Source organism: Nuphar pumila, chromosome 8 (assembly GCF_984573655.1).
Source record: "Nuphar pumila chromosome 8, dmNupPumi1.hap1.1, whole genome shotgun sequence".
Taxonomy (NCBI): domain Eukaryota; kingdom Viridiplantae; phylum Streptophyta; class Magnoliopsida; order Nymphaeales; family Nymphaeaceae; genus Nuphar; species Nuphar pumila.
Window position 1 is genome coordinate 113,073,591 of NC_143256.1, and position 27,492 is coordinate 113,101,082.

Genomic DNA, 27,492 nt, shown 5'->3' on the forward strand with positions numbered 1-27,492 from the left:
TCACTTTATTCTCTGTTTACTGTTATATGCTCCCTGTTACAGCAGGTATCACTTGCTGCAATTGTGTACTGGCTTTCTCTACATTTTAATGATACTGAGTTTTATTCTCAAAAGAAAAGAAAAGAATAGTAAGCATAAGAACATTTTTTGCACCACCTCTTTGGGCCACTTGGAAATGGCGGAAGGCACCTCCAGTTTTCCACCTTATCCTATGGAAGGTGAAATCAAATCCTCTAGGTTGGTCCCTCCCAAGAAAGTGGCATTCGCTTCATGGTAGAAAAGAAGGGAAAATCACCAACGGGGGCTCAGTTTGTCTGGTAGGAGCAGCTAGTGCACGTCACCTTGTGTTGGGACGTTCCAGGTTCAAAAGCCAATAGTATAGTTGTATAACTGGTAGGGGTCTGCCTAACCCCAGCTTGCCTTTCAAAAAAAAGAAGGGAAATTTGCTACTCAGACATCCTTGAATTGAACCTTAAAGTTCCCTTGTCTAAAAATGAAGCAACACCCCACATGCAACGATTTCTGTTCCCTTGTGGATTGCTGCTTCGATTCATGTCATATTGTCTTCAAGATGTAATACTTTAGCTTTCTTGACGGTTGATGGTTGGAAGTTCTGTCCCTTTCAGCATGTTGCTATATTTTCTAACTGAAAGACCTATCACTGTATGTTACTGTCTGTGGCCACAGGAGGTAAATGTGAGGTACAATTTGGTGGCCAAAGGGTGAACCTGTAAATGGTGTTAGACACAGCTGTTGAACAAATTGCATTGAAGGGCAGATCAGGTTATACATAAACGATTCTTATTCGATCCCCACTGCACATCTCACTTGATGGAGATAATGTGTGGGCCTCACTCTCGCAGTTTCCAAGCGAGATGTGTGGTGGGGATTCAATACAACATGACCTGATCTGTCCTCCTTCCCAGCGCTACGTGACAACCGATCGACGAAGTCTCTTCTCGTGGTTGTACATCCACATAGAAGGCGAATTCAGTAAGTTTGCATGCCTTTGATGTTCACGGAAGGTCTTTAGTAGTATCAAAAAGCTCCAGTCTGCTCTAGAAAATATACTGTTGCTTGTTTGAGTAATTGTCTGGAGTTCAACCAAAGCAGGCATCTAATTGCTGCTCCACAATGGTCTTATAGGTAGCTCGACCCATCTTAAACCATTATGGCTCCAAAAATGCCAAATGCACAACATTGACTATTTTCATGTCGCTTAGGTTGTTACCTGTATCCTGCATAAAATGTTTGGCCTACCAAATAACCAGTTGACTGCCATTATACAGAATCTCCCGAACAAGAATAGGTAGGAGAATCCCTTTGGTCCAATTCGCTGCATTCTGCATGAGAGTATCACTCTTGGTCTATCAGATCTTGGTGATGTTACATGATCTGAACCTTCATTTTGAGATAAAATATCTGTAAACAGCATTGCCATCAGATTGGCTGGAAACCAACAGGAGCAACCTCTGTGACACACTGTTCCGATCCCTCAACCTGGTAAGTGATCTCTTCAAATCTACCGTGCATTGATGCGCACGGATCAAGCGGAGAGGACTGGAATAATTGTGAATTCTTGCGCACATGCCTGCCCATTTGAGGATGATCATTCGCGGAATTATGACATAAATTGAGACTTTCAGGATCTTGAGTTTCTTCAATTCCAAACCCTGGTTTCCAGTTGGTCACTAATGAGGATATCTCCCCATCGATCATCTCCGCAATCTTTAACACATCTTGATCGGATATGTCAAGTTCTGTCACCATTTCCATTGCAACACTCAGTGCAGCATCAGTCTCGATATCAAATGGGAAGTAAATATTCCGAGCTAGTCCTGCACAAATGATACAAGGAATGAGTCTTCCTCCAAAACCAAAAATAACCAAGTAGCAATAAAGATGATATTAATCTGCTCTCTCTCTCTCTCTCATATCTGACCTTCTGCATCTGGGATCCGAAGCCTAAGAACAATCCTTTCATCGTCACTCTTCTTTCCCTTGATTGAAATGTCCAAGTTTGCAGAATTTTCATCGTCATCAGAACAAAAAAGAGGTTGACAGTGATCTCCAAGCTTGTTGAGTTCGTAGCCCCATCCATTCTCCGTGAGATTGGGGACCTCAGAGTGCCCATTAACTAGATGGGGTGGCAGAAGAGATGGTTGTCTAAGAGGACTAAGTTCAGGTATGGGTTCTCTGTAGTCTATAATCCTTGAATCTGTTCCAGAATCATCTAATCGAAGAAATGGATCATTTAGAAGCTCTCTAGCAGGAAGCCTCTGTGAAGCCGTCACTAAGCACTTCTCCACGAATTCTCGCACTTCGGTGTCAGTAATTCTATACAGAGATGCCGGTTTTTTCCCCTTTTTTGTGGGCAAATTCAGACGAGAAAGTTAGTCTGCAACAATAAAGAAAAGGGAAAGCAAAAGCCCAACAAAAGTAAGTAAAAAGAGATTCTTACAGAGATGACTTTTTTGTAGATCTGAGCAGGATGCGTGCATTCACTATACGGGTATTCGAAAGTTACCATTTCCAAGATGCACATCCCAAAGGAATAAATGTCTACTAATTCATTGTATGCCTCTTCATAAACTTCTGGGGCCATGAATTCTGGTGTGCCTGTTAAGAAACAACCTCACAGAATCAGCAAAAAATGGCAAAAAGAAAAAAGAATATATGAATCGCAAAGACTTTAGTGAATCGACAATGCCATTAATCAATTAATCTGACAATAAAAGTTTGATTTGGTAAAATTTACAAACCAAAACGACATTTCTTTCTTTGGCTTTTATTTTTCACAACTGTCAGTGAGGGATCGCATCAGAAAAATGTGCCAAAAAGGAGAGGGGAGAAAACAGGTGTTGCTTGTAAGGATTTAGAGGGAATGGCTTATCTTCTTACCAACACAATGAGCAGCATGGGATTTTCTCAATATGGCTGCCAACCCCAAATCTCCAATCTTGACTTCACCCTGGTTACCATTAACAAATATATTGTCACATTTGAGATCTCTGTGAATCACAGGAGGGTCATGACTGTGAAGATAGAGAAGCCCTTTCAGAATCTGTCTGCACCAATTCTTTACTGCTCTAACACTAACACGCTTGTGCCTCTGTCTATATCTGGACCAACAAGAGGAAAAGGAGGAAACAAAAGAATCTCAGTTTATCCATTATTTTTTCCCAGTAAGAGGGGGAAAAGAAGCAGACACAATTATACTCACTGTCTAAGGGTGCCAGAGGTGAACATTTCAGTCACAAAATTGATGTTTCTATTTGTGGTATCAACCCAAGAAGCATAGAACTTCATGATGTTTTTGTGCTTGAGGGTCTTCAACAGATGGATCTCATAGTACAACCTCTCCAGGTCTTCAGGGCTCTGCAAGAAATCATAAAGTTTCACCTGATTCCATGCAACTTCAATTCCTTCAAGCTCGTCAAAAGCTCTATACCTGCATCACAACCCAAAAACCATTTTTTCCTTCAGAAAACCAACAATACAAATCCAGCAACAAAATTGAAAAGAAATGGCCAAGAAGAAAAAGACCCGTACACAATCTTGGAGGACCCCTTTCCCAAAATGTCATTGTACTGCAAACCACCAACGACCCAAAGTCAGAACCACTAAAATCTACCTCAATAACAAGGAAAAAGTGAATGCATAGGGTGAAAGAAAAATACCCTGCCATATCTACCAGTAGGATCAAATTCAACAAACTCTGATCCATCACCAAAACTCTTAGGATTCATCATCTTCTCTCCGTCTCTCTTTTCCTTCTTCACTCTTCCTAAGAAAAATCCATCTTTAAGAGAAGAAAACCAGAGCAGCAGCAACACCACCACCATTCATGATGAAGGAAAGAATGGTTTTGCCTTGGTATGGTCAAGACAAGAGAAGGAAATACATAGAACTGCAACACAAAGAAAGCCAGATGGGTGTGTATGAAATACGAGTATATTGCACATATTTATATTTGTGGTGACCGATAACATCCACTAAGGACAAGAGAAGGACAAAGGTTGGTCCTCCATGGACTGTGCTGTTAAAAATACAACACTTCCCTTGCTGTATTCACACTAAAAACAATTCCAATAGAAAACACCAATAAGCAGTTAGAAGAAATAGCAAAGGTAATAGAAATTTTGGCTTCACAAAAGTGGCATGGAGTTTTAATTCTGTTCACTGCCAATGAGGGTGTGAGCATTGGCAGAGGCAGCAATGCCTGAGTGAGTTTGGTGACGGCCCATTTATATCAAAGATGATAAATGTAGGCTGACACCACAGGCCAGATCTCTTTTGGAACTATTATTTTTTATTTTTTGAGGAGAATATATCTTTTGGAACTAAATTGACACATTACCATGTCTTTACCTATCAGTTTATAACGTAATAATAAAGAATTACCTACGTATCCGATAGTAGCGACCCACATACATAATATGGATGGATGTATACAAATCTGTCGGATATCAAGGTGTCTGAGAATGACAATCATGTAACTGAGATTTTGATGGTAGGGTTGATCAAGGCTGCAAATGGGTCCTTGCATTTGTTCCATTGGTTAAGTAGTGTGGGCTGTGTATGGCCAGGATTCAGCCTGAGAGATTTGGGGTCTCTGTCAATTGCCATCTTCAGGACACATTGGCTGAACAAAAAATACCTGGTCTGAGTTAGGGTTTGGACTCCATACCTAAAGGGTGTTACTTGAAAGCCACCCAGACCCAGTTCACTAATGGGGATGCTTATTTAACCAAATCTTATGTATTTGGACCTCATCCACTAATTGTTTACAGATGTGGTGAATGTCCTGTGCTGCTGACATAGCCTCAGAAACCCATGTTAATGCGGGTCATAAAGCAGACTTGATTCTTCATTGCCCATTTTTTAATGGCTCATATGATGGCCATAAATATCAGTGGTGTTTTGAATATATAGTGATTTTTTCATGATATTTTAAAAACACACTAACTGAAACTTGAAAATATTGAGATATTTTCAAATTATCACCTGTTGTAAAATATCTTGACACGTATTTTCTATGTTTCTTTATAATTTTCATATTTTCCTATATTCGTGTAAATTTTATTAGTATATTGCATGATTTTTCCATGGCCAAGGAAACCATGATATCGTGATTTGTGAAATTGGTTCAAATCCATTCTGTTCTGGTTCGGATCAAGTATGTTAACTGCATGCACATATTGACAAAAAAAATATAAGTTTTTTTCAATGAAATGTACTTAGATCCATACCAGTGTTGAGTAATCCAACATTGTTTTACTTTTCTTTCCTTTTTTTTTCAAATAATTATGAAAGAAACCCACACAAGGCAGCTGGGAAGGATTCATGGGCAAGTCCCCCAGGGACCTCAAGTGTACTTTGCCAATCACCCCTCATAGATGGCAGTCTCCAGCTTCTACGGATCAAACTCTTTGCTCCATGACATGGAACCGGGTAGCTTAATGGACCCACCTCCTTGCGAAGTAAATCCTGAGTGGGGTCATCACTACTCAAATCCCTTTGGAGTCCAGCGGTTAAAAGCACCCACATACCCGGTGTGAGTTGAACCTGGGACGAAGAGGTCAGCACCTTTTCCCTAGACCTGCTGCCACTTGGGCGACCAAGGCGGGTGCACTTAAGTCCAATGTAAACCCTGAGAATTAGGGGTGTCAATGGGTCTGGTTTATTGGGACCAAACCCTACAGGGTCCGGGTATGGTGATAAATAATAAGACCCGATTAAAACCCGGGTTCGGACTCGATGGTCCAATTAATACACGGATCTGGGTATAGTTTGTGAAATTTTATACCAGACCCAACCCGACTCGAGTTCCGATTAAGACTTGCAATTTTTCAATGTAAAAATGATAAAAAATATTATTTAATCAGGTATGGTCTGATCAGTCTGGTTTATGTAGTTCTTAGATATGGTTTCTCATATAGTGGACCCGATTAGACCCAGTCCAAAACCCGACTTGTTGACACCCTTAATTGCAATACTTCCAGCACTGTTTGCACATATATATTCTCAGGACTATTGGACTTTAATGTGCATGCACAATGTGCACAATATAGCAATGTTGTCAGTATCAGTATCGACCCTGAATCGTTTGGCCACCGAGTCAGCTGTATCGGGCCAACACTGATACTCAACTGAATAGTTCTGTATAGGCCTAAAAATAATAAAAAATTATTATGTGTCAATCATAATGTGACACATGTTAAAACTATTAAAATAATATTAAAAAATAAATTTTGATATTTTTTATATTTATTAAAAAATAGCTGATTCAAGGGTGAAGCATATCAAATTTCTGCCGATAGATATTGATAACATTCCCATATAGTATTTGTGAGATCAGATTAACCCATATGTTGGATAATTTTTTTTCCTGCATTTTGTCACCTTTATATGGCTTGTCACCTTTAGAAGGGGGGCGGGGGGGGGATCTCCACCCTCATCCCGTCTCAAAATTCTTCCCTCCATCCCTGCACTGGTTTTGATTTTAACCTTCATCCCCGTTTCATGTCATCCATCCCCGGTCCAAACAGAGCGGGGCGAAGCCCTGTTTTCCCTCGGTTCACTGTCATCTCTAAAGAGTATTTTAGCATTTTACTAACATGGATCATGAATCATGGAGCATGGGGGGGGGTGGGGACGTAAGTTCATCCCCGCCTCCATCCCCACATGGATTTTGATTTTAACCTCCATCCCTGGTCCAAACGGGGCGAGGCGGGGCCCCGTTTTCCCTGGTTCATTGCCATCCCTAGTGACTGGTTGATACATTTGTAAGATAAGGGCGAGGAAACCAAGGGGGGCTCCTCTTTTCTGGTAGAATCAGCTAATGCACATCACCTTGTCTTGGGATGTTGCAAGTTCAAATCCCAATGGTATCCTTGTAAAACTGGTCGGAGCTTGCCTTTCTCAAAAAAAAAAAAAAAGGGCAAGGAAGGTAATTGGTTTAACTAGAAAAACTCTTGATGTTGATTGGCACTTGGGCATGAGATGAAAGACATGCATATTGGGGGCACATGACTCGTCTGTTCCCCTAGCTAAGCTCCACCCTCAAAGGACCATATCACATGGGAATTACTACTTCTAGTCTCTTCTTTCTTTCTTTTTTTTCTCAAATAAGCAATATTCTTCTACTTGTTTGTCAATATACACTGCCTACCATTTGTGATCAACGGCCAGGATTATCTCTTCAACCTTGTTGTTCCACCAAAGGAATGCTACCACGCCTAGTGGGAACTCTTTCTTTTACTTTGCAATTCATCAAAAGGATTGTTTTTTTTTTATTAGTTCCAGAAGCGCACATGATTCACCAAGGTTTTGGTATCAATTTCATAACATATGAAAGAAAAAAACACCACAGTGTGGAAACCTCTGTGACAAATATCGCGAGATTTACAAAAACTCGGATTTAAAAAATCTCGCGATAATATTGTGAGAAATTGCCTGAAAGTTTAAAACGGCAATTTCTCGCGAGATTTTCAAACCGTGACAAATATCCCAATATTTACATTGTTAGCATATATTTATCATGTAAACCCTCGAAAATTTTATTTTTAAACGTGTTTTATTTATATTTTATTATGAAATTTATTTTTGTATATTTTTTAAATTTATTTTTTATTGCCAAGATTTTGCCAAAAAATGCGAGATTTATGAAAAAATCCAAAATCCCCCAAGTTTTTGACTGTCGATATTTTGCGTTTTAAACTTTTGTCACTATGGTGGAAACTAATGATCTCACATTGCAGGGAACCTGAGACTCTGCATGTATTTTGTTAAAAATACTTTGTAAAATAGTATCTGCAAGATAAAAATACAAGTATTTGTTAAAAATTGAAATACTTGTTCTTAATGATGCTAATGTTATCCTCCAAGTTACAATATAACGTCATAGGGCTAACGTCAAAACGTACGATACAGAAGACTCTCCAGTAAATTTTGGCTACTACTAAGATAAGAAACTAATGAGTAGAAATCACTATTTTTTTCAAAAAGAAATTTCAAATTTTGTAGATCAAATGTGGAAACTGGAGAGTTAGCAGGAGACCTATTTTGAATCATGTGATTATGACAAATAATTAGGTTTTCAAAGGAGTTCAAAAATTTTATAACTCAAAAAGTTATGTTTTTATATTAAAAAAGCATGATCCATGGCTTTAGCAAACAAACCATGCTAAACATATTCATGTGGTTAGATTGAGTCAATACAACTTTCACCTATGATTTTTAGTTCATTAGTTTCCTACCATATGGTCGGGCTTAGATAAATTATGTTTATATTAATTTTTATGATAAATAAATAATAAAAATATGTATATGCTTAAAGCATAGTATTACTTGTTTTTAAAATATACAAATAAATAAATAAATATCTTTATATATGGCTAAATATATATTTAAATGAAAACACGTACCGGTCCATCCATATAGATAGGCTTAGATTATATTAAGATGAATAAACACATACAAATATGTATGCGTTTCAAACACGTTTTGTTGAGAATGTTATGTACGACGTGTTGGTGTGTTGTCTCAAAACTACCTAAGTTTCCTACAAGTATATTGTCTTTCATACATGTTTAGTCTTACATTGAAGATTGTGAGAACTTTTCTTGTTCTTGTATAGAGAGGTGTTGACTTAGACGGCAAGGCCCTCAAGAGGCTTGAATCTTGAGTTTCTTCAATAAACTTTGAATTTTTAACTTGGATTTAAATTCAAATTTGGTTTGGTTTGACCAATCTTTTTAGTACTTGTACTGAATTTAATCATCGAAGCTAAAAATGACCTTTGACCAACCCATTAATGGACCTTTACCCAATCATTATATCACTACAACAAAGCAGTAGATTAGCGACGACCACATTCCGTCGCTAATCCGTCGCTAACATGGTTAGCGACGGATTAGCGACAACGAGGCGACAGTATGCTTACGTCGCGAATATTTCGACGCTAACTAGCGACGAAATTATTCTGTCGCCAGGTCCGTCGCTAATTGCGACGGAATAACGAGCGCTATATTCCGTCGCCAATCCGCCGGTACTAAACGGCAACCACGGCTTGGCGACGGATTTACTTCCGTCGCTAGATTAATATAAATAGCGACGGATGGTTCCGTCGCTAATCCGTCACAAACATGAAAAAAAATTAAAAAAAAAATTATTTGAAAATTAAATACCGAGCAATTTCTATTTCCTGTACAATTTATATTTCCTGTAAATAAAAAACAAACCACACAAAAAATTTCATATAACAAGAATCTACAACAATTAATCGTTCCACCTTAAAATTAAGAAGTTTAATTATTTACAATTCAATAATTACAATTAGGAAACATAAAAAAAATAGAACTTCTTCAACACAGTCCTCTAATCATCGCCAAGATTTTGTGCGTCTTCTTATTCATTGTCTTTATCTGTCCCTTCAGCTCCACTACGCTGATTATCGCTAGCAGCCTACACAAGAAAAGAACAGTCAGTATTGATAAACAAAATATAATGAAATAAATTACACACTATATGTGATTCTATCATGTGCTCATGTGTGATCTAAGGCAATAAAAAAACTCTACATGTGATTCTATCATGCTCATATGTGCTCTAAGGCAGACAAAAAGTTATATATATATGTGATTCTATCATGCTCATATGTGTGCTAAGGCAGTCAAAAAATTGAATATGTGATTATAGCATGTTCATATGTGTTCTAAGGCATCTAGAAAAACTCTATATGTGATTCTACCATGCTCATATGTGCTTTAAGGTAGGCAAAAAACTATATATGTGATTCGATCATGCTCGTATGTGTGCTAATGCAGTAAAAAAATTGAATATGTGAATATAGCATGCTCATATGTGCTCTAAGGCAGGCAAAGCAAAAAATTTTATATGTGATTCTATCATAAATGATATATAACATGTTCATATATGTTCTAAGGCAGTAAAAAAACTCTATATGTTATTATAGCATGCTCATATGTGTGCTAAGGCAGTCAAAAAACTGAATATGTGATTATAATATGCTCATATGTGTTCTTAGGCAGTCAAAAAACTGAATATGTGATTATAGCATGCTCATATGTGTTCTAATGCAGTAAAAAAAACTTTATATGTGATTCTATCATGCTCATATGTGTTCTTAGGCAGGCAAAAAAACTTTATATGTGATTATAACATGCTCATATGTGCTCTAATGCAATAAAAAAACTCTATATGTTATTATAGCATGCTCATATGTGCTCTAAGGTAGTAAAAAAACTGAATATGTGATTATAACATGCTCATATGTGTTTTTAGGCAGGCAAAAAGTTATATATGTGATTCGATTATGCTCATATGTGTTCTAAGGCAGACAAAAAACTGAATATGTGATTATACCTGAGAGGGACCTGGAATCGAAGATCCCCTTTCCTGAACAGCGGCCTTGATCTCATTTCGGAGAAAGGGGGCGACAGTGTATTGGAAGTAGTTATTCAGTGATTCATTAATGATCTCACGTACATCATCACTGGAAAGAATAGTCGGCTGCTTGGAGCTTATGTCGGCGCAAGAAGTCGGTGAGCCGTAACTGGAAGAACCAATAACTGGTGAAGTGTTCATATTACTCCCAAACCCGAACACGCGACCTTTTTTGGGTTCACCTGCTGCAGTCACCCATGCTGTAGGATCAAATGATGGATGTTGAGTAGCGTCATCGCCATATCACTCTACCATCTGTTGCTCATATGCCTCCTACAAAATAATGTTTAAAGTATTCATTAATAATTAATGATAACATTATGATAACTTGCATATATATTGCAATGATTATTAATAGAATTAATACATACCGTTGTCGTTCTCGCCTTCTCTGATACGAAGACTCCCGTGGTCTTTTGTTTATGTGTTTCTACAAACACATCTTTATATGGTACACTGCCTCATTTTTCTGCTTCCTGCGAAGTTAAATGACAAAAGATTTAGTACACAAGTTTGCAACAATACTTATAAAATTAATATTATATATTGATGAGTTACTATTTTCTTTAAGTGGCTCCCAAATGTCTTAGATCCACCTGTGTGTAGATGGGCTTCGGGCATCTTCGATCGATTTTGTGCAGCCTTCGCAGAGCGATTTCTAAATGCATCTCCCGCCCACTTATCGCACATTTCATCCCAGTAATCTCTCCTGATAGTAATAGGACCATGACCCTTCCACAGTAATGGATCATCTACTACGCCAGATGTTTTTTTTGCTGCAGTCTTCATAGTGTGCAGCATGTCTGCAAATCGATTGGCAGCCACCTTCTGCCACACCTTCCTTGCATCATTTTCTTCCACCGTAGTTGCGAAGCGATTCGAAGCCTACAAATATTTTCAGTCATCCTGTAGACATTGCTTAAATAAATTAACTATGAAACACATTAACTATGAGGAACAACTGTATACCATGAATGAGGACCACAATCTGTCTAACACCTCCTTTGGGTACTCTTTCCATTAAGCAACTGGTCCTGGTAGATGTTGAAGAAGTGAATTCCTAATCTCCTGTACTACTTCTTGTAGCTCAAACCTCGTGCTGCACATGAATTGTTACACAGTAAATATCAATATAAAATATTTAAAAGATATGCAATAATTGAAAACAAAATACTTACGGTCGATTATCGATATACACTATTCGAATGAGTCTTCTTGTGCCAGTCTGAGAAGACCCTGTTTCCTGTGTTGGCTGTTGACTTGTGTGATCAACTGGTGTAGGTGGGTCGTGTACAGGCGTAACATCATCTGTAAAAAAATACATTAGAAATTCTCAAAATGCGTATTTGAACTAATCAAGCATCCAATTAGTTATATGATATACCTATCACAGGAGCCCGTGAAGATGAAGGCTGAGCTTGGCTACTACTGGATGAGCGACCACTATAACCTCCACGAACCATATTCTAACAAATAACATATGTCATACAATACATTCAAATAATTCACATCAAGTATTACAATGCATTCAAGTCATTCACATCAAGCATTGCAATGCATTCAAATAATTCAAATCATTCACATCAAGTATTGCACTAATTCAAATCATTCGTTGCATAAATTATAATACATTCAGATAATTGAAATCATTCACATCAAGTATTACAATGCATTCGAATCATTCGTATCAAGTATTACAATACATTCAAATAAAATTTTTAATCATTCACACCAAGTATTGCAATACAACTCACATCAAGTATTACAATGCATTTAAATAGAGGTTTGTAGTATAAGATTTTGCTCACTAGTTTGAGAATTCTTCCTCGTCACTAGTTTGACTTTCTTCTTCTTCTTCTTCTTCTTCATTGTTTGCCCATCCACTTGGTACATCATTTGGATCACATTCCTCTATGAATGTTTCATCGGCCAATGGAGATATGACATGCATATCATGCGCAACATCGTGACCATAAGCGAAGTCATAGACATCATCTGATTGATAGTAATCACTGTCTTCAGCTAACTCATCTTCCTGTAACTGATCATACTCGGGGTATAGTTTGAATTTCACCTTGCAAACTACCCACCATTCATTTCTATCTGACGTTTTTATACTCAGATATGAAGTATAATAAACTTGTTGAGCTTGCAAGGCTAATATGAATGGTTCATATGTTCCAAACCTGGATTTATGATTCACTTCCACAATGCCTGAAGCTTTGTCGAGTCTTGTTGCAGTTGGATCAAACCAATGACACTTGAATATCGTAACCCTGTTATTCATGCCTAAGTAAGTCAACTTCATTATTTCCTCTATAACACCATAGTAATCATGTTCATTTTCACCGTAGTTGCTACCCTTGACACACACGCCACTATTTATCGTTGATTTGTTTATACCGTAGTCTTTTGTATGGAATCAATAACCATTTACGATATACCCGTTGTAGCATTGCACAACTTTGGTCGGACCATTTTCTAAATCACATATTCCTTAATCTTTAACATCACCATGGCGAACCTACGCACAGACATAAACAATGATTGTGATCACGATCAATTAAGTAACTTAGTGTTGTTTATAAGTACAAAATTTATGTTAGCTTCTTTACCAACTGTTTCAACCACTCCACAAACTTAGTTTCACGTTCTTTTTATACTTCTGCATCAGTGAGATGTGAAACTTCGCTTTGCAACTCCAGATCAAATCGTCTGCAAACCACAAATACTTATATTACCGAGCCATGTATCCACATATAGAACATAAAAGGATTTATAATTGAGTTGCATATACATATACTTACTCGATGTATGGGTCGATCGCTGAGCAATTAAAAAGTATATAGATGTGTGCTGCATCTTGCTCTCGATCTGTCAATAGCCTTGATCGACAACTACCAAATGCATGCCCAAGTGGTTGAAATATCGACAGCTTGTCAGCTACAGTTACTTGTTCTCCATCATCGTTACGAGGCGGGCATGTGTAACGTGTTGGAATATGAGGTTTGAAGTACATAGATGAGAAATTTGAAATCTCTTCTAAAGTGTACGCCTCACAAATAGAGCCTTCTACTCTTGCTTTATTACAAACCTTTTTTTTAGGTCGAACATGCATCTGACAAGAATATATATTTCAAATTTTAAATATCTGTCATTAAAGAGACAAATATAAAAAAACATATACCTTTCAAATGGGTACATCCATCGATATTGCACAGGGCCACCAACCCTTAGTTCATATGGCAGATGTATGATCAAATGTTCCATAACATCGAAAAATGCTGGCGGAAATATCTTTTTTAACAGACAAACAGTGGTGATGACAGAGTCCTCGAGATTCTTTACATCTGATACAACGACCTCCGATGCGCACAATGTTCTGAAAAATCCGCTCAACTCAGACAATACCCCTCATATAGGTTTGTCTAACATATCATGGAATGCTAGGGGTATCAATCGTTGCATAAAGATATGACAATCATGGCTCTTCAACCCATATAACTGTCCATCGTCAATCTTCACAGCCCGAGCAATGTTAGAGACATATCCATCTAGAAATCTCAGTTGTCTCAACCATTGACATACATGTTTTATTTGATCAGGTCCGAGCACGTACTTCGCCTTTGGTTTCAGTACTTTGCCATTATACTCTTTGAGTTCCAATTCTGGTCTTTTACATATTAATTTTAAATCCATACGGGCCTTCGGATTATCCTTCGTTTTTCCTTTAATATTCATTACTATATTGAACACATTATCAAACACATTTTTCTCTACATGCATCACATCCAAATTATGTCGTATCAATAGGGTCGGCCAATACGGTAGTTCCCCAAAAATAGATTTTTTCGTCCAATTGTGATCCTTCCCAAATCCACGGAAGGGTGTAGGACTGCAGGCATCTGTTAATACATTTGGAAAGTATCGCAATCTTCTTAGACTCTCTATGCCGGACAATCTTGAGTTTGGACCTTCCGTTTCAGTTGTGCCTGCTTTAAATGCATTCTTTTGAAGTCGGAACGGATGATCGCTGGGTAGAAATCGATGATGGCACTCAAACCAGCAAGGCTTCCTTCCATGCCTCAATCTAAAAGCTTTGGAATCCTCCATGCAGTACGGACAAGCCAACCTCCCATGTGTGCTCCAACCAGATAACATACCATATGCAGGGAAGTCACTGATTGTCCATAGAACAACGGCCTTCATGTTGAAATTTTGTTTTTTGTGGGCATCATACGTGGTAACACCGTCATCCCACAGTACTTTTAATTCATCAATCAATGGCCTTAGATATACATCAAGATTTTGGCCAGGTGAGGTCGGACCAGGGATCAACAGAGACAAGAAAAGATTTGGACGTTTCATACACAAGCTTGGTGGAAGGTTGTATGGAGTTACAAATACTGGCCAGCATGAGTATGGAGTTGATCTACCCCCAAATGGATTAAATCCATCTGTACATAGACCGAGTCTAACATTTCGCACTTCCATTGCGAAGTTCTGATGAGTACGATCAAAGTGCTACCAAGCTTCAGCGTCAACAGGATGCGTGATCTTGTTTTCATCGTGTCGAACTTTATTTGCATGCCATCTCATGTGTTTAGCTGTCCTTGAAGACATATACAATCGTTGCAGTCTAGGAGTGATAAGAAAGTAGCGGAGCGACTTGTATGAAACTTTTTTTGATCTCGTGCTACCATTGCCTCTTGTCATTGGCTTGAACCGAGGATGCCCACATGACGGGCATGATATGTCGTTTTCCTGCTCTTTGAAATACAACATGCAGTGATTTGGACAAATATCAATCTTTTTGTAACCCATACCTAGAGCGTTGACCATAACTTTCGCACGATAGAAATTTTGTGGCAATTTCTCATCTTTAGGCAACATACTCTTCACAATCATGCACAAACGGTCAAAACATGATTGACTCAAATTATACTCGGACTTCAAATTCATTAGTTGAAGAACTGCATACAAGATAGTGTGACTCTGACAACCGTTTCAAAGTTGCTCATCAACATCTCTAAGTAAATCATAAAATCTACTAGCTGCATCGTTTGGTGATTCTTCATCTATGGCAGTTCTTACATCACTAGAACTCATAGCAGAACCCAGTTCTGTTCCTGCGGCATCAAATATCAAATTCGTATATGGATTATCGTGCACCACATTCACCCGTGCATCAAAATCGTTTCTAAATTCTTCTCCATGAAACGTCCAGTTCTGATAATCACTCACAAAACCCTTCCTGTATAGGTGATGTCTAACGCCATGAGGTTCTACAAATCGATTATTCTTACAAATCTTGCAGGGACACCTAATCCGACCTGTGGGATCTACTGTACTGACACTTGCCGTTGCAAATTCAATAAAACTGTCAACACCATCCATATATTCATGCGATAACTCATTGTCCACTATCCTACGGTACATCCATTCACGGTTTGCAGTCATTTTGTCGTATGATGTTGCAAATAGTATCCTAACCAGTTAAAAGAGAACCATCAGAATGCTATGATGAAGAAAATATCAAATTTATCATGCAATATATGATGTCATACAATCACAAGAATTATGATGCATGCATTGATAACTTAATATTTTCATGTGCAAACTATTCATGACACGATACATTCATTTGAAGCATGCTTTCAGTATACAATTTCACATAATAGACATAATCAAATTGAAAGTAACTACATGTAAGCATGGATACAATCACATCAAACATTGCAATACATCAAAATAATTCATATCAAACAAATCTCAAACATGTACCTGCAGCAAACACACTTCAATATCCCACTAACTACTACCATGCCTAGCATGGACTCCGTACTCAAAAAATAAGAACACTTCCATATTCATACATTAAAATCATGCTCAGCATGATCTCCGAACTCCAACAAAGCAGTCCTAGATATCAACAACTAAGTGAGTGTGTGAACAATAAAGTGTTACATTCAATAAATTAAATAACATGTGATGCGCTTGCATCACTTACTCACCACGGGTATTTACCCGATTTGCATTATTTTTGTCACTTACTTACCACGGGTGGCGGGGCACAAGCGAGTTCCGTTGAGAAATCTGCACAAAAAAAATAATGTTTTAAAATAAAGTCACCATGAAAAAAAACTCACTCTAAACAAATGTTTTATAAAGGTAACTATTTAGTTACAGGAGGTGAATCAAATACCATGAAAAAAATGGTATCTAAACAAACTAATAAATAAATATATAATATAACTGGTTGTGGTTCATGTAATTGGATTGGATCTATTGAATAAACCCAATCCACGTTAAATGTAAATGATATATATATATATATATATATATATGAGAATATTGATACCTATATGTATAGTTGAATCTAAGATCCAAATAAGACCAAAAGTGGGTCTCATTTAAAAACCATATGGGTTGGGTCCATTTGGACCCAACCCAACTGATAAGAAACCCATTACCAACCGTATGGGTTGAATCCAAGGGATCCAAGCCATGTTACCCTTCTCTCTCAACCATGTTTGGGTTGGATCCATTAGGATCCAACCCAACCCACTATGACCCACCGCCATCCAAAAATCTATAACACCCACCCCCATTGTTGAGTTTTTCGTTCTTCACTCACATACTCTTTTGTTCGCTTACCTCTCTCTCTCACTGCCATTATTACTCTCACCCTCTGGGTTCTCTCCTTTTATTGTGCACACCACTACCACCTTCACTTTTTCCGATGAGCCTCAGCATGTTAGTGGTACACCCTTGCTGAAGCCACCCCGGTCAGCCTCCTCCCCTGATTTCTTCTCTGTCGTGCACAAGTCAAGCCCTCCCCTAAGCCCCTTTCTCTTAATTTTCATCCCCTGATTTTCTCTTAATTTGACCCCCTGCCGGACAAGGCAGGGGGTTGACCCCTGGCCGGACACGGCAGGGGGTCGACCCCGGCCGGACACGGCAGGGGGTTGACCCTCGGCCGGACACGGCAGGCGGTCGACCCCCTACCGGGGTCGAACCCGTGCCGGACATCAAAAGGGGTTGACCCCCTGCTGGACACGGCGGGGGGTCGACCCCCGGCCGGACATGGCAGGGGGTCGACCCCCCCCCCCGGCCGGACATGGCGGGGGGTCGACCCCCCCCCCCCCCCCCCGGCCGGACACGGCAGGGGGTCGATCCCCTACCAGGGTTGACCCTCGGTAGGACACGGCAGGGGGTCGACCCCCTACCGGGGTCGACCGCCTGGCGGAGTCGACCCCCTACCAGGGTCGACCGCCTGGCGGAGTCGACCCCCTGCCGGAAAACGCAGGGGGTCGACCCCTAATCCATTTAACGGTGAAATACCTGCGGTTGCTCCGGGCAGCGGCGGCGGCAGCGAAAGGTTGACGGAGATCGACTTCCGGCGAACGGTGGGGGCCGGCAGAGAGGTCGACGGGATGTATAGGGCGGCCGAAGGAAGAGGGCGGCAGAAGGGAGAGGGCGGCGGGCGAGAGCAGCGAAAGGAGAAAGGAAAAAGAGGGCTGGGATTAGGGGTAATACGACATTTAGCGACGGCTTAGCGACAGATTAATTCTGTCGCTAAGCCATCGTAATTCAAAAAACGAAAAAGGCGACAAAAAATATTCCGTCGCCTAGGTCGTCGCTATTTTGCGACGGAATTTTAGCCGTCGCAATTCCGTCGCTAACTGCCGTATTTATTGCGACAAAATATTCTCTCGCACAATCCGTCTTTACGTAGCGACGGATTTTGCGAGGGAATATAATCTGTCGCTAGTTTCATAAAATTCTCCAAATATAGCGACAGATTCATGTCTCTCGTTAATCCGTCGCTAAGTAGCGACGATATAACTCCGTCGCTAAATTCCGTCGCTAATCAACTGTTTTTTTATAGTGTATCTTTCTTAATAATTTTGGACCTTGATCATGATTCATTTGAACCTTGCTCAACGTCTTCGCATGGACATTTATGGTCAAACCGTCCATAGCTATCTTTTGCTTTGACTATTGACTTTTTGACTCATATTTTGGATGGTCTTGATTGTGAGAGGGTCAATTTGGACCCAAACCTTACCCTTTTTTGTCTTTTTTAGGTATCCTTCTTTAACTTGCCTTTTGGTTAGCTCAAGCCCATTAAGACTAGCTATTTGAGCCTCTTGAATGACCTTTATGGGCAGGCCTTTAATGGTGATTGATGAGTTAGGGCCTATATAAACCCTAGCCCCTGTCCTTTACGTTCACTTAAGAAGTTCTTTCTCTCTCCCTCTTATGGTGAACCTAGACCTTGACTTAGTCAAGGCTTTGCTTAAGACAAGCCTAGTGTCCTTACTTAAGCTGGACCTACGATCCACACCCAAATATGAGCTTAGGATCCATACCCAAATTTGAGTGTAAGTCCTAATCCATAGTCAAATTTGGGTCAACCTAACCTACTCAAGAGACTATTCAAGGTAGTCTATGTCAAGGTTATCAGTCTCACCTAGTGTAGGGCATGGTTTATTTTTTGTGAGAAGGCAAAAACTCGATATTTCTTAAGAATGACGTTGCATGAATACTCATCCCCACCAAGGACTTGATTCTAAGTGAGGCAAATAACGTGTATAATGCATGCCTTCGATCAAACTTAGTTGCCTAACCTACTCATTGAAATAATTTTTCAACATAGCATACATTTTTTTTTAATGCAAGAATCATTTTTTTTTTCAATGGATTATAAAAGGAGAGAGATAAGTGATTTGCAAAAACATTGAGAGAGAGAGAGAGAGTTATTTTTAAGGAGTGAACTAATTTTATTATGGCAATTAAGAGATGCATAGAGAGAAAGAGTTATATATAGTAACTCGACTTTTGAAAAAAATTACAAGATGACATGTAAATAACAATTTTTTTTGAAAACTATATAAAGAATGGACAAACAAATTTTCAATGACATTATCTAAAAACAGAGCAAGTATCTCAATTAAAAAAGAAGAAGAAGTAATGAAGCATCTAATTTTTGACACCTATTACCCCTACTTTCACTTTTATAATATTTAGGATTTAAGATTTAGGATCAAGCAAGGATTATTATTATTTGCTACATTTATTTTCATCAAAATAGTATCTTTATAAAGCCACTAGATTTTTCCCATTTATACATTCATACACTCGATTTGACGAGCATAGAGATGTTTCATCTGGTACAAAATAACATATAATTATACACTTTTCCTTTATCTGATCATATTTTTTGGGTAGGCAAGTTAAGAGATAAACGCCTTGAGATTCGAAACCCATGACCTGACCATCTAGCTATCTCATTGGAAGCAATCAAATACGTGTTCTATTTTTTATTAGTGTTCTAAATACATTTTCATGATTCCCCAAAAATTTTGCTTTTGTCCATAGCCAAGAATATAATTTTTTTATCATGATATTTTTGAAAGCCGATATAATCTTGAAAAAGTTGCGATGCTTTTGAGATGTTGAAGTATTTTGATTTTGTCGTATACGTTTAGTTTGTAATGTCTTTTATATATTCTCTCTGCATTTACATATTTTACTATTTTAAATTTTTACATGTCAGCATTTTTCAAGTTTTTTTTAATGAGAAAAGTTTTTAATATAAATTTCAATTTAGAGACCTTCCTACAATTCCAAAAAGATACCTTTATTTTCTAAATTTTCTGATAACAAACTATGTTTTTCTTCTTCAAATTAGGGCTTGATGTGACTACTTAACCTTAAGATTTTTGCTCGGAACTACTTAACCTTATTTAAGGTTCTAAAATAACAAAAATACCAACACTCTTTCTTTTTCTCCATTTAAGGATGGCAGTGGACCTGGGCGGGGGTGGGGGACAAGGTCTCTCCCCCCCCGCGTCCCATCTCAAAATCCTTCCCTCCATCCCTGCATCGATTTTAATTTTAACCTTCATCCCTATTTCATGTCCTTCATCCCCAGTCTAAACGGGGCGAGGCGGGTTGGGGCCCGTTTCTCCTCGGTCCACTGCCATCCCTATATAATGATTGGGGATGGAGTGGGGTGGGGCAAAGTGAGGATCGAAATGGAGACGGGGCGGGGTGGGAGAAAGTGTAAGTCCATCATCCATTCCGGCACGAGTTTTGATTTTAACCTCCATGCCCGTTTCATGTCCTCCATCCCCGGTCCAAAGGGGGCGAGGCCTTGTTTCCCCCCTCTCCACTGCCATCCCTATCTCCATTGTCCCATTATTCGTTTCAAAAGGGCAACCCTAAGAACTTTGCACAACTTTTAAACATTTTTCAAGATTCTGTTTGTGGCAGTTTAACCCATGGTCCCTATTTGACACATTTGGGAAAACATTGGACACACATTTTAGATTTAAGCAAAATAGATATGCTTGGCATGGAATCAGGTAAAAGGTCGGTTTGGATCAAGAAATTTCTTCTCCTTTAATTTTTCACAATATTTTCTCTCACTAAGAAAATCCAAAATCCTGACACGGAGTCCTGTGTTTACAATTCCTTTGTGATTTTTTTGGGATTTTCTCAAGATCATGAGATTGTAAATCCCAATCAAAACTAAACAGTACAAGTTGAGATTGTGATTGCCCACGGTAATTATTCCTTCATTGAATCTTGTGAAAGTTAGTTAAAGATTAACCTTGTAACCAACAATCACAGCTATGACTGTTCATCCTTGACTAAAGCAAACTTAGACATTTGTGACATTGTCTTAGCCTGTATCAGCATGAATAATTACCATCACGTAGTGTATTTGGTTATGTTCAATCCCCATTGTTCATCTCACTTGGGAATTGTGCATCACACAAAGATATGTGAGGTTGAGGTCCCCCACACACACCTCCATAAAGTGAGATACCAGGTGGTGATGAAATATAACTAGCAATTTGGTTATAATCAATATAATAGTAATTGCTCAAGAACATTCAAGAACTTTTAGGATTTTGATGTCATGGGGAAATGTATGGCAAATATGTAAACTACAAGTTTAGTACAAGAGCCAGTCACAACAATGTCAATGTCAGTTGAATACAAAAGATCTTTATTCAAGAATGCCATAAGTTTCAGTATTTAAGGTGTATATTACAACAGAACGAGGGATTTGGAGAATTTATCACTAATGAGTTCAATGTGAGATGGGTTAAGTGGAAACAAGTCAGTGGTGTGCTATGTGATAAAAGATTACCTCTAGAATGGAAAGCACATTTATATAAAACTGCTATAAGACAAATTAAAATTAAATCTATTAAAATGAGCTTAAGAGTTTGACCAATAAAATAAGTAAATGCCATTTAAGATTGTTTGAACATGTTGCACAACGACCTTTTAGGATGCTTGTGAGAAAAATTGACATGGTGCAAATAGCAAGAGTTAGGAAAAGTGAAAGACCAACTAAGACTTGAAAGAAGACAATTAAAGGTAAATTGTAAAGTGACCGAAGTTTTAGCTCTAGATAGATAAGAATGGAGAAACATAACTCATAAACCCAACCCCATGTAGTTGGGATAAGGCTTGATGATGATGTGGATATGTATGACAATTAGTTCTTATCATGATTTTTACCTCTTTTGTCATTACACTAAAACATGTTTGGTAGTATAGAATTTGGGGAATATTGTGTTGGGGTTTTGTCTCAAAACTAATATATTAAACCTTAGTTTTGTCTACTTTTTTCTTACATTTATCTAAGTTAGTGAGTTTTATTTAACCCTTCAAAAGTTTAGTCCTTTTAAAGAGTTAAGGGAACTTCACATGCTTTATATAGTTTAGAGGTGCACTTATGGATAAGGCCCATTGAAGGAATATCATTTAAACTTTGGACTCTTGATCTTTGATCTTGAACTTTGGGTTTGGGTTCAAGTTTAGGTTTCAGTTTTGGCTAGGTTTGACTTAATTTGGTTTGGTCATGGTCGATCATTCTTTGACTTTGACCATTATTTTTTGTACTTGAAATGATTTTATCTCTAAGACCACGATCGTCTTTCTTTAGCTATTGGCCAACCCTCTTTATGAGTCTTGACCAACCATTTTGGGCCCAGACCTAGCCAACCCAAAACATTAGAGCCATCTTTGACTGGATCAAATGTTTCAACATGACCTATTTACAGGTCTAACGTTCCACTATCCTCTATCTTAATTCTAGGCCATTGATCATTGATTGCACTGCTATTTTTTAACGAATTTGATGGTGACATGGTCAGCTCTGACTTAGCCCATCCCATAACCTCCATTCTCCTACCTATTGGGGTCTTTATTACTAGCCATTTGATCGTCTTTATAAGGTTAGTGCTGCTGAAACCTATATATACCTTATTTTTCTCATCACTCATACTCTTTCATCTCTTCTCTCCCATACGCTCTTTGTGCTCCTTAGCTCTCTCTCTCTTTCTCTAGTGGGTTGAGACCTTGAACCATGACTTAGCCAAGGCTCTGCCTAAGTTGAGCTTATGATCTAAACATAGCTTAAGGTCTACCTAACCTTAGAAAGAAGCTATTCAAGGTGGTCAGTGTTAAGTTGTTCAATCTCACCTAGTGCAAGGCTATGCCTAAGTTGAGCTTATGATCTAAGATTAGCTTAGGGTCTACCTAACCTCATCAGAAGACTATTCAAGGTGGTCAGTGTTAAGTTGTTCAATCTCATCCAGTGTAAGACATTGATTGATTTTCATGAGTAGGTAAAAGTTTGATTGTATCTTGGGAGCGAGGTTATATGAATGCCTATTGTACCAAACGATGTGATTTTAAGTGGTACAACTATTACTTTAAAAATAGTGCATTTAACGCATACATCCGAGCATACCTGATTCAAGATCAATTGCCATACCACAAAGATAATTTCTCAACATATTGCACCTCTATTAAATTATTAAAAGCATGACAATAAAAATTTTTTATACACAAAAAATGATGGGTTGAATAACTTCCTCACATATGTTAGGTGCACCCATGCTAGGGAACATTAATATTGAAAATTAAGGGTGCATTTGACACCCAGATGTTGTGAGGAAGGAATGTCTCTTGTTTTGCTTTTTGGGCGGGCAGCTATTAGGTGGTGTTTGGGCAAGCTTGGGCAACAAAATTACAATAATTGAATCCATCCAAAGGAGGATGAGAATCACAAAGTCCACCCACATTTTGGCAGGATTTTCACATCTCTCATTTGATAAGGGTGTAAGGCCCACCAATGGCAGAAGCACTCATTCCAATGGACGAGTGCCATTCTAATGTGCCTTAAAATGCTCACTTTTGTTCATCTTCTTATTTTTTTAATCTAGTGGTCCAAGCATTTACATATGGACCTCATACTGTCAATTGTGAACCATGAGCACATGCAAACATACACACATGAGAGAGGGAGAGTACCAGTGGTGAGCATGGAATTAAAATGCTTATATGCACTGTAGAGTATTTTAAAATAATAAATTTTGTTACCCATTAAAAAAGATCAATAACAATATATGCTGCTAGGAATAGTGCTACATGTTTCCTATCTCATATGCATGAGATTCATTTTGAGTTCAAATTTCTTGAGGCTTAACCAAACATGCCTTAAATAATCACCAACACGGGTTTGGTTAATATGATCATCATCCAATTTCCTCATCTGGTAGGTGAGGGAGTGAGAAACGTCAATGAAAGAAAAAGAAAGTAATCAAGCATACAAGACACTGAATGTGGTTCGATAAAACCACTTATGTCTACAAGGAGAGTATGAGAAAAATCTTTATTGAAACCGACAAATATGCAATGTTACAAGACTCTCAAGACAATAACAAATACACTAATATGCAGCCAATAAGAATTACCTTGACCTTGCAGCGCCCCATACATTTATACGCACATAGTCTAAGATGTCACGACTCATATGCTTTGTAGTTTTGAAAACCACTCTGCATTATTTTTTCAATACACAATATTTGCATAAATCTAGTTTGCATAACTTAACATCATTCAACAAGTTTCTTTTATAAGATAAACAAGTAGCGAAATCCCATAAATCATGTGGATAAATCATCCGCTTGCACTTCTTTTAATGGATGACTAACAATAAAAGTAAATTTTTCAAACAACAATTTAGGCATCTTGCTAACTAAGCAAGTAGAACATAAATTACTCATGTTTGCTGAAAGAAACTAATTTATTCTTAGCCAAAAACTCAAATTTCTGTCCAAGATGACCTAGATAGTAGTGACACCTCTCCATTGATGCACCATCATGCTTTAACACCAAATTTGCTTCAACTTCTTTAAGATTTTCCTTTGCTTTTGCTGATGTCGATGGATATAAGCTTCCTTCATTTGACCTTTTTTTTGGTATATTTTGGGTTCAATGATCCTTAACATAAAAGCTGTTAGGACGAAACTTAAATAAACAATCATTATCACAAGTGAACTTAGCAACTGAAAACAATTTTTTCTTTTTCACAGGAACGTGTAAAACATCTTTCAAAGTAAATAGCCTTGGAGTTTAAAGAGATATTACTAATATTGACAATGGGCAAGGTTAACTAGTTTCCAACCATAATTCTGTCAGGTCCACGATGCTCAATTTTATTTGCCATATACTGGTCATTTGTAGTCATTCGATTTAAATTTTGGATGAAATTCTAGAAACCACGACCACCATTTCCTCCATGTCCCTTGGCATGATAACTAGATGGTCCTTATATATCCTCGATTTCTTTGGGCATAGAAGGTCAATTTGGTGGGGTTATTTATGATTTAACATTTTAAGCCTTTTTTATTGATTCAAGAGAAGATGATGTAGGCAACTTCTTGAGAATAGAAACAGATGTAATGAAACACTCGTACTCACTCGACAAACCGTTGAGAGTACGATAGATAAGATCGTGTTTGGAAGAAGGTTCATCCACGACATACACAAGGAACTTCACATGGTTCAAATAATCAACCTGTTTTTATGTTCTTTCTTGATATCCAGAAGGTTTCTCTTAAGTTGTAGGATGCGAAGACCTAGCTGAGAGGTATAGAAATGTTTCAACATCAACCAAATATCATGTGCAGTTTGAATGATAATAATCTGACCAAGGATTAGCTCGGTGACCATGGCTTTGTTCCAACTTAGAGCAAACTGATTAACTCTTTTCCATGCAAAGAAGTCTGGATTTGGTTTTGATTGCTCTCTCTCAACAATAAGTTGAGATGGTGTAGGACACGAGTCATTCACATACTTGATCAAGTCTTAACTATACATTATGGACCTAATATGAGACTTCCACACAAGATAGTTGGTTCTGTCCAACTTAATAGATACCAACGATAAAAAATCATTCCATTGCACTGCTGAATTAGGTGTGAGAGATATAAAACTTGAGGATGACAAAGCCATTACAAAAATATGAACAATCACAAGAATACCAATAACCATGTGTGTGGCTCTGATACCATATAAATTCACACGGTAGAACAAAAACACACACATAAAGATCACATGCCACAAGACAATTTGTGTGGTTCAATCATTTCTTGACCTACGTCCATGATAACATAAGCCTCTCTCTCTCTCACACACTATCTTAACGTGTATATAAAAGTGATATCTCCTTTATTTATATTCTTCAAGCTACAAATAGCAACTCATTAATTAGAGAGTTTACAATTACATATGGTACAATTAAGGCAAGAGATGATATTTCTATTCTTCATGAAACTCTTCTTATTGTATTGCCATTCAGGATTCTTGCATAGCTTTTCAGACTTCACAAGGTTTCCATTGGGAACAATTTCTTCATCACCAAGGCTTCTACTGACTTCTCATCTGTATCTAGGGCCTTGACTTTGATCCAATATCTTGACACTTATATCGTTCAAGGTAATTTCTTAATGATGATTTTTCTTGGAGAGATTTTCAAAAGTTTGTTTTTCTCGAAAAAATGGAAAATCTCATGAGTTTAAAAGTATTGGAAGATATAAATAATAAGAAAAAAAAGAAAACAATAGTCTGAGATGATTTTTATTGCAAAAACATAGAGAAACAAGTTTTAAAAGGTTTTAAAATAGAAAAAAAAAACAAAAAAATAGAAAATGTATGTGTGAAGTATAAAGAAAAAGTTTTTTTCCAAAATTATCATGATATTTTTGGTATTGACGATATGTTGAAAATATCACGATATATTTTCTATAATATCAGATGACTTGAATATCGCCAATATTTTCAAAATATCAGCGATATTGGTGACACTGTGTGGATGTTGTAGGGAGGACACTTTAGAGGGCAGTAGGGCACATTTGTTCCACCCATTCTTACAGGAAAATGGGTGGTTTTCATATGAAAACATCCAATTTCTTGCCAGCTTTGATACCTCATTGTGGTCCTTAGGAAGAGGACTTCTCCTTTAAGGCCTTCATATTGTAGGTGCACTCTTGGTACTTTTTGAAACAAGATATGTGAATGATAATGAGCATCAGAATGCCACTATCAAGGACCACATTTGAGGTACATAGCTACAATTAACTAACCAAGTATTCTGGCTAGCACTAGGAGAAAAACTTGATCACATGCATGTTTCCATGTGGACGAGACATTCCATACCTGACCTTAGCTGGGATTATTACTTGAGCTTTCTTGTTTGGATATGACTCCAAACTGGATACAAAGAAAACTTACAATTCTTAGCCTTTTTTTTTTTTTGAAAAGCAAGTTGGGGTAAGGCAGATCCCTACCAGTTATACAACGATACCATTGGGATTTGAACTTGCAACATCCCAACACAAGGTGACGTGCACTCGCTGCTTCTACCAGACAACCGGAGCCCCCGTTGGTTTCAATTCTTAGCCATGGTGAAATTACAGCATGTTAAAACGTGTGTTCCATGGTAAATCCAGAATCACCAACTCTTATTCATGATGGAAGTGGAAAAAAAATAAAGAGCTTCAAATGCAAATTTTGGAGATGGAAAGGTATCTTTCTTAAGTTAGATTGGCAATGTTTCTTCTTTATTTACTTTCCTTTAGGGGGCATTTGTTATACTTCCACTCAAGGAAAGCCTCTTTCCTTTCAAAGAGTTACTTTGGAGGGAAA

General features: G+C 37.9%; 1 protein-coding gene across 1 annotated transcript; it reads right to left on the reverse strand.

Moving 5' to 3' along the window:
• Positions 1-1,300: 1,300 nt before the first annotated feature.
• Positions 1,301-3,933, reverse strand: WNK1 (WNK family serine/threonine-protein kinase 1). Its single transcript, XM_090015760.1, has 7 exons — positions 3,681-3,933; positions 3,553-3,590; positions 3,224-3,451; positions 2,902-3,122; positions 2,462-2,619; positions 1,943-2,363; positions 1,301-1,838 (listed from the first exon to the last, which is right to left on the reverse strand). The coding sequence occupies exons 1-7, from the start codon at positions 3,843-3,845 to the stop codon at positions 1,441-1,443; spliced, it is 1,629 nt and encodes a 542-aa protein (XP_089871886.1). The 5' UTR covers positions 3,846-3,933; the 3' UTR covers positions 1,301-1,440.
• Positions 3,934-27,492: the final 23,559 nt, after the last annotated feature.